Source organism: Fundulus heteroclitus, chromosome 22, assembly GCF_011125445.2.
Source record: "Fundulus heteroclitus isolate FHET01 chromosome 22, MU-UCD_Fhet_4.1, whole genome shotgun sequence".
Classification (NCBI taxonomy): domain Eukaryota; kingdom Metazoa; phylum Chordata; class Actinopteri; order Cyprinodontiformes; family Fundulidae; genus Fundulus; species Fundulus heteroclitus.
In genome coordinates, this window is record NC_046382.1 from 651,457 (window position 1) to 666,869 (window position 15,413).

The 15,413-nt window shown below is 42.3% G+C and overlaps 2 protein-coding genes across 5 annotated transcripts in view; both read left to right on the plus strand.

Annotated features, from left to right (window-relative positions):
• LOC105917600 (echinoderm microtubule-associated protein-like 6) overlaps nucleotides 1–3,542 on the plus strand; it is a 64,016-nt gene extending 60,474 nt beyond the window's left edge. For all 4 annotated transcript variants that reach the window (XM_036126306.1, XM_036126308.1, XM_036126307.1 and 1 more), the window contains 2 exons: nucleotides 426–526; nucleotides 1,747–3,542. In XM_036126306.1, coding sequence (XP_035982199.1) covers nucleotides 426–526; nucleotides 1,747–1,771 — 126 coding nt within the window. In that variant the 3' untranslated portion in view covers nucleotides 1,772–3,542. The remainder of the gene's footprint in view (nucleotides 1–425; nucleotides 527–1,746) is intronic.
• A 3,685-nt stretch (nucleotides 3,543–7,227) lies between these two features.
• On the plus strand, nucleotides 7,228–12,490 carry LOC118557018 (G-protein coupled receptor 4-like). The gene is made up of 4 exons (XM_036125883.1): nucleotides 7,228–7,232; nucleotides 11,184–11,397; nucleotides 11,612–11,784; nucleotides 11,888–12,490. The coding sequence occupies exons 1-4, from the start codon at nucleotides 7,228–7,230 to the stop codon at nucleotides 12,435–12,437; spliced, it is 942 nt and encodes a 313-aa protein (XP_035981776.1). The 3' UTR covers nucleotides 12,438–12,490.
• The last annotated feature ends 2,923 nt before the right edge of the window (nucleotides 12,491–15,413 follow it).

Here is a 15,413-nt window from a genome sequence, read left to right on the forward strand (position 1 = left end):
AACAATCTCTAACTTTCTTAATAATCACTTCATGACTGAAGTTGGCCTCATGCGGAACCGTCTGGGTCGGTCTCAAACCTTTCATCATCTTTATAAAGGGTTCACATTCAGGGTCTGACATCATCAATAATTCATGTGACGGCCAATTAAAACCTATTTCACAGGGTTCTGGAGTTCTAAATATAAAATAACGTTTGCTAAATATAATCAGAACCGTTAGATGTAAAAACTGGAGCTCAGACACTTTTTGATCGTAACAACCCAATCAGAGCCTCCTCCCGTCTCTAAAAGCTCAGAACACCTCTGGTGAGGCTGTTTGGGTTGTTCTGGAGATCAGAACCTTAATGTGGGTCCTAGCTGACGTTGGAGGTCCGTTGGTCTCACGGCGCCACGCTGAACCCGGTTCTTCTTGTTTCTGACTTCAGGCCAAACACAAGCGCTACCTCGGCCACTCGCCTCACGTGACCCAGATCCGCTTCTCCCACAACGACGAATACGTGATCAGCACCGGGGGAGACGACTGCAGGTAAGCTGATCTCTGATCAGAACCACCTGGTACAAAACCCCACTGATCAGAACCAACCAGAACCACTGCTGCTCTGAACTGTTTAACATGTTACACAGATTTAAGAGTGAGATATATATGTTTGGGTCAAAGTTCTCCAGGGTTTTAGCATCAAAGCTTCTTCATGTAAACTGTCTTCAGAGTTGTGTAAGTTTTTTAGCATTTAGCCGAAGTACAGGTGAGTTAAAGTTCATCCTGCATAATTGTTGCATTTTGTATGTCAAAGTGTTAGTAAAGTTCAACCGGACGACCAAAGTTGCCCCCCCCCCCCCCCCATGTATGCTTTGTTTCTCCACTCAGTTCTTAGAAAAGGACAGAATGGTTTTTACTGTCAGCTCTCCATTTCTACTGTCCATCTGAACTGTCTAGAAAAAGATCAGACATCTTCCTGCTCACAGGACTCATTGAGATGTTTCAGTGACCTGTGTCTTCAAACGCTGTTTGCCTTCAGATAAACCTACACAGACCTGAACGATCTTCTCTGAGTTTACTGAAACTTACCTTTTTGATGATTAAGCTTCTAGGACCGTCGTTTTTCTCCTGCTGTGGGGGACTTTCTTGGTAAAGGGTGTAATAAATGCCCTCAGACATCCTCAGTTTTCAGCTCTTCCTCCTAACTAACAAACTGTTATTTAAATGGTTCATATTAACCAGAAAACTGTAGTTTCATTGTGATCGTCTCTCTTTATTGGAAATGGCAAATAGCCGGAGTGGGAGAGAAATGAAAATGGAAACACATTCACATTTCCATTCAGAAAATTCCCAACAACATGAGCCTCACAATGCCCTTCTATATGTTTCATTAACATGGATGTGCATGTGGGCTGTTCTAGTCACAAATCACAACAGATGTTTATTATTGCTGGAAAGAATGCTAATATAACTATTATGCTGTGATAAACAGGAAAAAGCTAAACATTAATCACCCTTGATATCATTAAGAGGACCTCCAGTATTAGTGATAAACAGGGTTTAAACTTTGCAATAACAAAAGTTGTCCTCTTTAAACCCTCACTAGGTCTGGAACTTTCCAGTCTCCCATAGCGGCTCATGTATAACTTTTTATAAAGTCCTGAGGACACACACACACCGAAACAGAAATTTATATGTATATATTTCATACACATTATTATTTTCTTTTAGTGTCTTGGTTAAACATTTTATTCTCTGCTGTGTTCCAGTGTCTTTGTGTGGAAATGTCTGTAAACGTTGGGATCTAAAACACCTCAACAGAACCACAAGTCTGTCCAGAGTGGGTCAAGGTTTCTCTTTCCACAAAGCTCCAAAGAGACGCTGCTCTGCTGATGTTCACAGATGTTCAGGTATCTCCACGTGGGATCAGGGTGGACTCTGCAGCGCCTACTAGAGGAGGAGAGAAGTGTGAACCGGTGGAGATCAGAATTTCTGATGTGAGCTTAAAGCAGCAGGTTGTCTCTAACTGGACTCTGTAGATCTGGTTTATTTATCACTCTCACCTTAAAATCAACCCTGCAGGCCTCTGAAGAGAACCAGATTGATGCTGCAGTCCGTTTGCCTCAGAACTTTAATCTAGGAATATTATCACCCTGAACAGAACTGTGATCCAGAGACTGATGAGAAAACCAGTTTGGTTTCCTGGTCCTTGAGCTCGGTCAGCAGGCTAACTACTGTTAGCAATGCAAGCTAATAAACAAGGTGCTTCCTTGTATTTGATGCTTTCCAACCTGAAGGAACATTTTCACTAACATGTTGATTTTCAATGTGACTGACTTAATGAGGTTTAAGACATCTGGAGCTCAAATGATCAGCTTGTTGCTGCAACTTTCACCGTGTTTAATGCAGACAGCAGCCATGTTGGATCAGATAATGGGATGGAAGCTCAGATCTACGTCTGGGTCCAAAAGGACCGCATCAGAACTGTTAAACAAACCACAAGGAGGTGGGAAGATTTAAATGACTCACTGATATCATCCAGAGAAGAAGAAGAGACTGTGAGGTTCAACCGGGCCTTCTGCCTCTGAAGCATCAAGCTGATCTCCAGCTGGTCTGTAAATCATCTGGAAATGATCAGAACCTCGGCTCTGGTGGCCTGTTGCTCCGGTTTCACACATCCTGGTAAAAAAATGCTGTTTTCCATGAGTCCTTCCATCCTGGCAGGTCAGACTGAAGCAGAAAACTGTCAGAGAATGGAAAAAAAAAATGTTTACAGGTTGATTTATAAACATCTGATGATGTTAAAATATTAATTAAACATCCATAAACAGGAACTTCCAGATGTTATATTTTAAAGCTAAATAATGAAACTACCAGAGGAGGCATGAAAATAGGAAACCGTTTTATTTCAATAAAAAACAGAAATATCTGGACCAACAATCAAAGAATCCTGATTATGATGAAGCTTCATGTTCAGGATTCGATTCTGTTTCAGGTCCAGTTTCTGTTGGTTCTGATCCAATCAGCATGTTTAGAAGGTTCTGAAGTTTCAGTGAACTTTGACGGCTTCTTGGATCAGAGACACTGAGAAGACTTTCATGACTTTTATGTCTCCAGAAACTTCTGTCTTTTCCTGAGAAAACAAACAGATAATCAGTCTTCTTGTCTGAGAGTCTTCGCTGCATCTGGACATCATCTCCCTGAAGTGCCTTTCTGGATCTTTCTACCTGTATTTGTCTCATTTATTGTGGACCGGGTCAGGATTTCATACGTTGTGTCTCTTTATTTCTGTAAATCAATCCTTGGATGTGTGTTTTTGTCCTCTGTCTGGTGCTACTCTCTGAATGTTCCTCCTGATTGGACAGAAAAGGCTTTTAGCTTTGCTGCAGCTTTTAGTCTGAAACACATCCAAAGCATCGTGTCCATCCCCAGAGAGAAGATGATGAACTGGAAGATCTCCATGTTGTTTCTGCCTGATGTGAACATGTGGATGAATATTATCTGTTGTTGTGAAACAAGGACTCTGTTTGTGTAGAAATGAGCAGAAGAAAAAGATCCAACAGGTTTTCTTAGTCTTTCTTTATTTTCCTCCCTGCAAACACACTGACACACACGCTGCTGCAGACTGACGCCTGATGAAGTGACCCTGAGCTTCAGGCTGAAAATGCATCAATTCTTCTGGACCAGAACCACAAAGGAGGGAGTTTCCTGTTATTAGTGTTGATCAATCTAATAAATCAGAGTCAAATCAATGTTAGACTCACTGCAGTTGTTGCAGAGCTTGTTGGAGGAAACTTTTCATGAAGTCCAAATGGATCTTCTCCTGTAATCACTGATCAAACACCTACTGACTCCTTCATTTTACTGAACATCAGGTCCGTCCTGCAGGAGGTTCTGTTGGTTCTGGGCTTTTAGAAAATCATTGAATCTCAACAACAGTTTCTGGAGGAACCCTCGACCTGAAAGAAGACCGGTTCCTGCGTCTCAGGTTCCAGCAGGTTCCAGAATTAAATAATTCAATTTCAATTAAATTTTATTTATATAGCGCCAATTCATAAAACATGTCATCTCAAGGCACTTTACAAAGTCAAAATCAGTCAGATTATACAGATTGGTCAAAAATTTCCTATATAAGGAAACCAGTTGATTGCATCAAAGTCCCGACAAGCAGCATTCACTCCTGGAGAACCGTAGAGCCACAGGAAGAGTCATCTGCATTGTACATGGCTTTGCAGCAATCCCTCATACTGAGCATGCATGAAGCGACAGTGGAAAGAAAAACTCCCCATTAACGCAAAGGAAAAACCTCTAGCAGAACCAGAACCAGGCTCAGTGTGAACGCTCATCTGCCTCGACCCACTGGGGCTTAGAGAAGACAGAACAGAGACACAGAAAGCTCAGAAGCTCACATTGACCCAGGAGTACTTTCTATGTTAGAGAAGACAGAGCAGAGACACAGAAAGCACAGAAGCTCACATTGACCCAGGAGTACTTTCTATGGTAGATGGTAATAGAGGATGATCTGCCTCCCCTGATGATGTCACAGCTAACAGAACGCTAGACCAGGTGTACCTTCTATGAGGAAAAAAAAAGAGAGAGAACAAAAAGTTAAAAGCTGAAATGACAACAGTCATGCAAAACTGGAGAACAGTAGAACTCAGCAGAGTGAGAAATATAGGCCCTGATGTCCTCCAGCAGGTTAACATGAGCCACACTTACTATAAGCTTTGTCAAAAAGGATTTTTTTATCAGTCTTTTTATTGAGTTTTTTTTCTTCCTTTTGTACATACAATTTGTAAATAAAAAGAAATATTTATCCAACACAGACAGACATAAAATAATAAACAGAAAACTAATCCCTACAAAGTAATCCCATTTAGCCCACCCAGGTCACTACCAAGCAGGTCTGCGCACTATGTTCCCATCTCTGTCAGAGATGGAGCACATATTATTAAAATTAAATAACTTTTTTAATCTGGAGCATGATTGCAAGTTTTGGAATGAGTCAAGGAAGGGCCCCCATGTTTCAAGGCTGGTAGAGGCGACCCCTCACCACTGAAACCTAACAAAGCCAAGAGAGGGCCAGGTGTTACCACCACTCCGGCCAAACCAGACATCGTACAGAAAACATCCGTCCAGAACTGACCAAGAGCGGGACAGGACCGGTACATATGGACCAGTGTGGCTACGGCAGTTTTATCGCAGTATGAAGTGACCTCTGGATAGAAACGGGATAGTTTGCTTTTGGAGAGATGGGCTCTGTGTAGTATTTTAAACTGGATGAGACAGTGGCGCGCGCACAGAGATGTATTCACCAGTTTGAGTATAGAGTCCCATGTCTCATCCAGCATGGTCATATTCAGATCTTCTTCCAATGACGCTTTAAGTTTAAGTGAGGAGATCTCTTTCATAGTCAACATTTTATTATAAAGCCACAAAACCCTTTTTTACGAGTTGGGTTCAATAATAGGATGATTTCCAACAGTGTGTGCTCTGGCAGATAGACTGAGCCTGACAAGTGAGACTGAATAAAGTTTCTGATATGTAAGTATCTAAAAAAATGGGATTTAGGTGAACCATATTTATCGCTGAGTTCCTCAAAGGATGCTAAATTCTTCTCTATGAAAAGGTCCTCAAAGTAAGTAAGTCCCCTCCGGTGCCACTCTAGGAACACCCCACCCTGAACAGATGGTTTAAAAAAATGGTTACGTGCAATTGGACTTAAGAAGGAAAAATTGTGGAGTTTAAAGTATTTCCTAAACTGGCCCCATATTTTCAGCAAGTGTTTCACTACTGGGTTTAAAATAGAGTTAGATGAGGAAAGTGAGAGTGGAGAACAGAGCATGGCCGGGATGGACATGTTACCACTGCGTAGCTCCATAGCCACCCAGTCAGGGCAGCCACCCTGGTTATGATAGAAATACCAAAACACTAGGCATCTAAGATTGTAATAGATCAGTAATAGAACCGGAAATTGGGGAAGGCAAACCCCGCTTGCCGTTTGGGTTTTTGGAGTTGTATTTTATTAAGCCTGGGGCGTTTACCCTGCCAGATGAAAGACAAAAAAGTTGAATATAGCTCATTAAACAAAGTATTAGGAATAAAAATAGATAATGCCTTAAAAAGGTATAGAAATTTGGGTAGTATATTCATTTTAACTGAGTTGATACGTCCCACAAGGGACATGGAAAGGGGTGTGTACTTTGTGAGGGAGCCCTTCACTTGGTTCAACAGCTGAATCAAATTCTCATTGAACAGATTTTTATGTTTTTTTGTCACTGTTATACCAAGGTGTGTAAATATTTGTCTTTCAATTCTGAACGGCAGATTAGGTTGCTGGCATAATAGTTTTCTCACTCTAGAGAGTTCTACTGTTTAATTATGCATTGCTTGTCATCCTTTCTGCTTATAACTTTTTGTTCTCTCTCTTTCTTTTTCATAGTAGGTACACCTGGTCTGACGTTCTGTTAATTGTGACATTATCCAGGGAAGACAGATCACCCGCTACTACCATCTAACGTAGAACAGATTACTAGATCAATGTGTGCTTCTGTGCTTTTTGTCTCTCTTGTTGTGACTCTGCTCTGTAACCCCCAGTGGGTGGAGGCAGATGACCGTTCATACTGAGCCTGGTTCTGGTTCTGCCGGAGGTTTTCCTTCCCGTTAATGGGTTTTTTTTCTTCCCACTGTCGCTTCATGCATGCTCAGTATGAGGGATTGCTGCAAAGCCATGTACAATGCAGACGACTCTCCCTGTGGCTCTACACTTCTCCAGGAGTGAATGCTGCTTGTCAGGACTTTGATGCAATCAACTGGTTTCCTTATATAGGACATTTTTGACCAATCTGTATAATCTGACCCAAACTGTATAATATGATTGAACTTGATTTTGTAAAGTGCCTTGAGATGACATGTTTCATGAATTGGCGCTATATAAATAAATTGAATTGAATTGAATTGAATTGAATTGAATGTTTGTCTTGGGGCTTCCCTGCTACAGAAATCACACTAAAATGGAAAATATATTTTCCCTCTCATCTTTTTCGATTTTCATACATTTTTAAAAAAGCTCCAGGGAGCCATAAGGGCGGCGCTAAAGAGCCGCATGCGGCTCTAGAGCCGCGGGTTGCCGACCCCCGGTTTAGATAAAGCTAAAATTTGACATAGCTTAGAAAGCTCTACTGCTTCTAAACAGTTCAAACACTGCGCAGGTTCTAAAGATTCCTCCAACTCTGCATCACTTACTGAGAATGAGGTAATCATGTTTGGGAGGATGCCAATTATTTTATTTTTAATGGAATCAATTTTATTTATGAAGAATCCCATAAAATCATTACAGCTAAGAGCTAAGGGAATGGATGGAACAACAGAGCTGTGACTCTGTGTAAGTTTGGCAACTGTACTGAAGAGAAATCTAGGATTATTTTTATTCTCTTCAATCAATGATGAAAAATATGCTGCTCTAACTCTGTGAAGGGTCTCTTTATACAACAATAGACTGTCTTTCCAGATTAGGTAGGATCCCTCTTGGTGTGTAGAGTGCCGTTTTCTCTCCAGTTTCTTTCAAAGTCACACTGTTAACAAAGACATCTATTTGTGAATTAGAAAAAACAACATTGCTGCTATTACCAGGGCATTTCTGCAATTTTGAAGATATTAAGAGGGGGACAGACTCTTTAAAGTTTGACACAGCATTTTCCAATAAAAATCTACTATAATGGAACCCTCTTTTGGGGGTGGAGAACACAGTTAAATTAAACTCAAATGTTATTAAAAATGATCAGATATGACAGGGTTGTGAGGAAATACTGTTAATTCTTCACAATTAATGCCATATGTCAGCACAAGGTCTAAAGTATGGAGCCAAGAGTGCATTGGTTTATGCACATTTTGAGCAAAACCAATTGAATCTAGGACAGTTTTAAATGCTACACTAAGGTTATCACATTCTATGTCAACATGGATGTTGAAATCCCCCACTATAATAACCTTGTCAGTATTTAACACCAAATCAGATAAGAAGTCTGACAACTGATCCAAAAACTGGCTACTTAGGAGGACATCAGGGCCAATATTTCTCACTCTACTGAGTTCTACTGTTCTCCAGTTTTGCATGACTGTTGTCATTTCAGCTTTTAACTTTTTGTTCTCTATATTTTTTCTTCATAGTAGGTACACCTGCTCTGACGTTCTGTTAGTTGTGACATCATCCAGAGAAGACAGATCACCCGCTATTACCATCTAATGTAGAACAGTTTACTGGATCAATGTGTGCTCCTGTGCTTTTTTGTCTGTCTTGTTGTGTCTCTGCTCTGTCTTCTGTAACCCCAAGTCGGTTGAGGCAGATGACCGTTCATACTGAGCCTGGTTCTGCTGGAGGTTTTTCCTTCCCGTTAATGGGGAGTTTTTCTTTCTGCTGTCGCTCCATGCTTGCTCAGTATGAGGGATTGCTGCAAAGCCATGGACAATGCAGACTACTCTCCCTGTAGCTCTACGCTTCTCCAGGAGTGAAAGCAATCAACTGGTTCCCTTTATATAGGAAATTTTTGACCAATCTGTATAATACGATTGAATTTGACTTTGTAAAGTGCCTCGAGATGACATGTTTCATGAATTTGCGCTATATAAATAAAATTGAATTAAATTGAATCAATTTTTCTCTTCCCCCCACGACCAGGGAAGTTCTTGACAGTTCGATGCCTGGAAAACTTCTTAATAACATGACACACCGTTGAAACAGGGATACCAAGGTCTTTGGAGATTGCTTTATACCCTTTGGAGCTCTTGTGCCTACAAATAATAGCATTTCTGGTGTCCTCAGACACCTTTTTCTTTACCATTGTTACATGTGAAGATGGACTAACAGGTGCCTTTTAAAGCACCAACATGATCATTCATTGGTTAATTCATGTCACATGTGTGGAGGCAGTTCATCACAAGTGATCGTTATGTGATTTGCAATAGGTGAGCCGAATCGGGTTTTGATACTGATTTGCAGCAAAGGGTGCCAATACCATTGACATGGTAAACATTATGTTTTTATTGTTTTCTTCATAATGATTATCTTTTTAAACGTTTTTTTCTATCATTTGCTGTTTTGCATCAAGCACAAGCTATCAGCAGTAAAATGTTGTTTCACTTGATGAATTTCCTTCAGGAAATATTCCATTATGTGTACTTAAACTTCAGGGGTGCCAATAATGGTGAGCAGGACTGTATTAGCAGATTTACTCATCAACATATTGTTTTCTTCTTTCAGAAAGCATTAAACTAAACCATTAACTGCTAGAATGCATCTCAAAGCTTTTACGTTATCACTTTTTTCTAACCAACACTCTTAAGTGCTTCAGGGAAAAAGCTTGATTTGATGTCAGATCGGTCATTTCCATTTCAGCCGATCAGTTAGATAGATGTCAGCGCTACAGAAAGGATCTCTGGCTGCAGGAACCTGAACAAACTTGGACAAAAAAGGTAAACTATACACTTCTGTGATTACTTATAAAGGCGATGTTGTTTATTTTTTGTTGGTCTGCTGTTGAGGTGATGGGAAGTATGCTTGGGAGATGAATTCAGGAAGCAGATGGTTCTGGTTTTTGTAGATGTAATCAGACGATATTTTGGGGGATGAACAACTGCTGAAACATTTTCAGTGTTTTTCTCAGGTTGGAAAGTGATTTCTAGATTGGACAAAGTTCAGGAAAACTTTTTGTGAGAAGAACAATATCTAAGATCTGATGATGGAGAAAATCTTCCACTTTGACCTAAACATCATTTTATAATTTAGATTTTCTAGTTTTGTTATGATATATTTTTCTGGGATGAACCCGGACACAGCACGCACACACAGAGTCAGTTCTTATGAGTGAGTTTTTATTGAATAGTGTGGAAGACGGATGATGAGACCAGAGTCTTTCAACGGACGGAGATGAAGGGTGTAGAAGCTGATCGGCAGGAGGAGTGTGGAGAGACTGACCGGGAGGAACTCTGGAGCCGAGCACTGGAGAGCAGGACATCTGAGCAGAGCCGTGGAGCGCAGAGCATCAGAGCCGAGCAGAGCATCAGAGCCGAGCAGTGGCGAGCAGAACGTCAGAGCCGAGCAGAGCCTCAGAGCCGAGCAGAGCATCAGAGCCGAGCAGAGCATCAGAGCCGAGCAGTGGCGAGCAGAACGTCAGAGCCGAGCAGAGGCGAGCAGAGCATCAGAGCCGAGCAGAGGCGAACAGAACGTCAGAGCCGAGCAGTGGCGAGCAGAGCTTCAGAGCCGAGCAGTGGCGAGCAGAGCATCAGAGCCGAGCAGAGGCGAGCAGAACGTCAGAGGCGAGCAGAGCATCAGAGCCGAGCAGAGGCGAACAGAACGTCAGAGCCGAGCAGTGGCGAGCAGAGCTTCAGAGCCGAGCAGTGGCGAGCAGAGCATCAGAGCCGAGCAGAGGCGAGCAGAGCATCAGAGCCGAGCAGAGGCGAACAGAACGTCAGAGCCGAGCAGAGGCGAGCAGAGCATCAGAGCCGAGCAGAGCATCAGAGCCGAGCAGTGGCGAGCAGAGCATCAGAGCCGAGCAGTGGCGAGCAGAACGTCAGAGCCGAGCAGAGGCGAGCAGAGCATCAGAGCCGAGCAGAGGCGAGCAGAACCTCAGAGCCGAGCAGTGGAGCACAGGACGTCCGAGCCGTGCAGTGGAGGGCTGAACGTCCGAGCCGAGCGGTAGAGGTCTGAACGTCTGAGCCGAGCGGTGGAGGTCTGAACGTCTGAGCCGAGAGGTGGAGGTCTGAACGTCTGAGCTGAATACTGGAGAAAACAAAACTGTCGGAAAGTCTTTGGGCTGACTGTAACAAGACCAGGTGAAAGGAGTCTTCAGGCTGACGGGTACAAACGGAGCTGACAAGAAAAACTGGCAGGGACTGAGCGGGAGTGAACGCTATGGACCGGCGACGGGAACAGAAAGAGGTGAGTCTGATAAAGCGGTGGGAACAGGTGGAAGCAGTTGTGGGTTAATTGCAGCCTGCCAGGTGAAACTGATCAGGCTGCGCAGGAACAAGAGAGAGGGAGAGAGGCTCAGCCTGCAGCCAATAAGCTGCATCCTGACAAGTTTAACATCTGGATTTACATGCTACACATAAAGAACCATCAGACATGTTTTCTCTTAAGATTTACACAACCATCATCACTTCTGTTTACAGACACCACTGTCTTCAAAGTTCTGGTTCAACACTAAAGGACAGAAGAGATGAACTTCAACTGGACATCAGAGGAAAACAGCTTTGATAACAGCTTCAACATCAGCGAGAGCTTGAACACCACTCATAGAAACCATAGTGATGATAACAGTGACTCTGATATAGTTGAACAAATCGACACATGGCTGGATTGGATCACTATGGGCATTGGACTTCCTTATACTCTAATAGTGATAGTTGCAGTTTTTCTACAGGTGAGACAAAATAACTTAAACCTGTTCAGCAACAATGAATGAGCTGTTTGACTTTGTGTCTGCTCTTTAAATAATGGTTCTCTCTCATTTCAGGTGTAAGTTTACCTTTTCTTACCTCTAGAAATGACTGAAATGTTTGAAACAGGAAACATTTTACATGTTAATAATATTCTGGTGTCATTAGTTACTTTTTTCTCTGTTGTCTTTGTTGCAGGTGAAAAAGGATCAGGGTGTCCCAGTCTACGTCATCAACCTTCTCTTTTCTGATCTCATTCAGTTCTGTGGCAGAATTACATATTATGTACATAGCCAAGGTATCGGCATTGGCATCATGGATTTTGGTTTAATAGCCAGTGTTGGATTCATGGTCTGTATCTCCTTGGAAAGGTAACTATGTGTTTCCCTTTAAGCTTCTTCATTGTCTCGTATAATCCTGTTATTCAGCACCTGATAGTCTCCATGGACTAAACAGCTCCATCTGTTATTACAGGTATTTGGTCATCGCCAAGCCACTGTGGTACAGATTCAGGAGAAACATCAAGACCTATGTGGTGGTATGTGCTGTGGTCTGGACTCTTCCTCTTCCAGTTCTGATATCTCCTTGGCTGAATAAAGATCCTACTGCTGATTATATTATTTGTCGAATCATCATACCCAGTGTGCTCCTCCTGCCCTTTCCCTTCTTCATCTTCTTCTTGGTTGGGACTATTAAAGCTCTGTCTGGAGCCCTCAGTGTCCCAGCAGAAGAAAAAAGACGAATCGTAGCCATTCAGGTTGTGGTGCTGCTAATTTACTCTCTGCTTTTCCTGCCCACGATTAGTTACTTCATGTCAAAGGAATACAAAGTCATTCTTTATCTTCTGTTTGTAGTTTGTCTTTATCTCAGTCCCATTGCAGACACAACTCTGTATTTGTTAACTCGTAAAAGCTTCCTGGATAAGTTTCTGGCTTCACTCTGTTCTTGTAAAGCATCAGACAATCAGGAGATGAGCAGCAAGGATACTGAAAGCACGACTGCTCCACACACTGAGACTGTTTAGGCTTTAATATCTGGAGCCTCCACAACAATCTACTGTAGCTGCTTTTTGGGTTGATTAGCAACTGTTGTAGCCAAAAGCATTTTCTTTTCTTATCTCCTGTTATTCTGTTTAGTTGTAAACAGAATAATGGAATAAATTGTTTTGTTTTACGAGAGCTGAGGGCGGTTTCCCATAACTAAGATAATGGATTAAGTTAGGATTTTCCAGATATCCTGGCTGAATTTTGTCTTGACTCAGTTTCACAAAAGCAGTAGCACATCAGTTACCATGGCAAATATTAACTTTATTATTAACTTTATAATCAATTGTGTTTTAAAGACTGCTGTTGTTATAAGTTTGACAGAAAGCCTTTAATAGACTGTTGCATGTTGTGAGGGCATCAGAGACATGGCTGATAACGAAGCGATGGTGTTGTCACTAGAGTCCAGAGTAACATATTTTCTGATGACCATCAGAATCCGTGACTCCCCCCGTGAATCCCTAACCCCCCCCCCCCCCGCCCCCAGAACAAACTCACAAACTCCAGAACAAAGAAATGATTGGACCTCTAGGTTGAAAGTCTAACACTAGGACTGAAAAAAAATCCTGAAAACCGTTGAATAACTTCCAGAACAAGGTAGACTTTGAATATTCATGTATCAAAAGTGTTCAAATTAAGTTTAAATATGAAATATTACGCATTTTTTACACTGATTTTGGTATTCCACGTTTGAGTTCTGCACTCGTTTACGATAGGCCATTTCCGACGTGTGACGTCAGTTCAAGAACACCGAGAATGCGCGCAGCGAACTTGCATAAAAACACACAGGCGTTTACGTTGTACAACCGGTACGGCGAACAAGGATATATGCATGTTTTCCAGTATCTTCTTTCACACACCAAATCTGCTGATCCACGTCTACTTTGAGCAAGCACTTTTAAAAAAAATCGCCGAACTAAGTCCACAATAAAATGCCTTCTAGTGTCTCTTATAGACCAGTTCACTGCTATTGTTTTCATCCGGGTTTTTCGCGCATGCGCGCCGGACTGGAAGGAAAACTGACGAGTTCTCGACGTATTTTTCTTCTTTGGATAACGTATCACAAGTTCGTTTCAAGAGTAAGTTGATGGTTGATGGTATCATATTGCCAGATTTATACAGCAAAAGCCTGAAGGGACGGAGCAAGTCTGGGAAATGCTGGCCAACATATACAGCTGCCTTATAAACACGCAGGCCTGCCCTACGAGAGAGCATGGAAGCATGAAACCACTGGACGGCTACACTTATTTTCATACCTCTCAACTTTTGACGACAGTTGAGAGTGAGATTGTGGTTCAACGGGGGGGTGCTGTTAGTCGATTCAAGACGGTTAGACGGGGGGGGGGGTGCTGTTGGTCGATTCAAGACGGTTAGACGGGGGGGTGCTGTTGGTCGATTCAAGACGGTCACTATTTTAAACGGACTTTGCTTTCATGTTACAGTTTGTAATAAAACATGATGACTTACCATTTAATTCACACGCAACACGGACCGTAGAAGTGTTTCACTTTGGATGAGGGAAACTTGTTTGCGCGGCGGCGGTCCTTGCAGCTGTGTTCCCTCTACTACTGGACGTGCGGAAACCATTGTACCGCAAATTGGTTCCGCCATGACGCGAAGCGTCCAGACGCGTGCGTTTCAAGAGTGAGATTTTGATTGTAAGATTGAGATTTTCAAAGTAATGCATGTGAGCGTGTGCAATTGATGAAATGCGTGTGTCACACGGTCAATGCGTGAGAGTTGAGAGCTATGCTTATTTTATATCGGGACATAGACACCAGCAACTCCCGCGACCCCATGAGGGATTAAGCGGGTCAGAAATTGGATGGATGGAAGTTCAGACATGTTTGTGTAACATTAAAAAGCGGAGTGGGGACACAGCGCTTCAGCAGAGAGGACGAGCCGCCCGGTAGGTTAAAACAAACATTGTTCACTAAGGATTATTTCGGTGTTTTTGTCCTATTAATCCTTTTCACAGACTCATGCCAGAGGGTTTGCATACATTGTACATGTACGTATATTTTTAAAAAAGCCTTCTAGGTGCGTAGTTGGTGGCAGTAGTGTCGCTAGTCTTAGTGCAGACCGCGGTGAAGTTGGTTTGACATTGGACATTCAAGCTCCGTGGAGTCAGCGGGATCTAGCTCACGGTTGATCCGGTTGAAGGACTCCGATTTCGGCCAGCGTCTCTCAGCTGCTCCCTTCTCCCATACGCGGTGGGACCGTCAATAAATCTGATTTGATTTTTGTTTCTCAAGAGTGCTCCGCTGACTCTGCGGAGCTTGAATGTCCATGTCAAACCAACTTCACCGCGGTCTAGTGCAAGCCAGAAAGTAGCGCTACATACTTCGCCGAAGGATTAAAAGGTCCGAAAGAAATGGGATAAATTCGTAAAAGAAACGCAAAAGGACTGGATTGCCGGCAGTGACAAAAGTGTTTTATGCAATTCACACTTCACGAGCGAGGATTTTGAGGGGTACTTACAATGGAGCATGGCTCTATGTCTTGGGCAGCGTTAGATATAGTCTCCTCAGGTTCACCTTGTTCAAACTCCATTTCTTCGTATATATATTTGGTTCGGAGTCGCCGATGCTTGAGGTGGAGTTTGTAGATGTATCAGACATTTTTTTTATTATCTTTTTGTACGTAGAGTAAGAGTTATTAATTAAATTTAATAAATCGGTAGTGAAAGTCGTAGTGTTAGCAGCTGGATGCACGGTACTAGTTCTGTTTGTGACGTCACATTCCGAAACAGCCCGAATGTAGAATGTTCGGGCACTTTCGCTTAAACAGCAAGTTTTATCGAAATTACTTCCAAACGGCGCACATAATTCACATATAATATACATTTCTTTACTCTGGTGACTATTTGAATGCATCTGGCAAAAAATATATTCAGTCCAAGAGTTAGAGTTTAAGATTGTTAGACACTTTTGGGTCTGATTATGCTCCCATGTGGT

What these genes read in the sequence shown, in the direction of transcription:
- LOC118557018 (XM_036125883.1), top strand. An exon ending in TAGTTGCAGTTTTTCTACAG is followed by an intron (nt 11,398 to 11,611) that starts GTGAGACAAAAT and finishes TCTTTGTTGCAG; the next exon opens with GTGAAAAAGGATCAGGGTGT. An exon ending in GTCTGTATCTCCTTGGAAAG is followed by an intron (nt 11,785 to 11,887) that starts GTAACTATGTGT and finishes CTGTTATTACAG; the next exon opens with GTATTTGGTCATCGCCAAGC.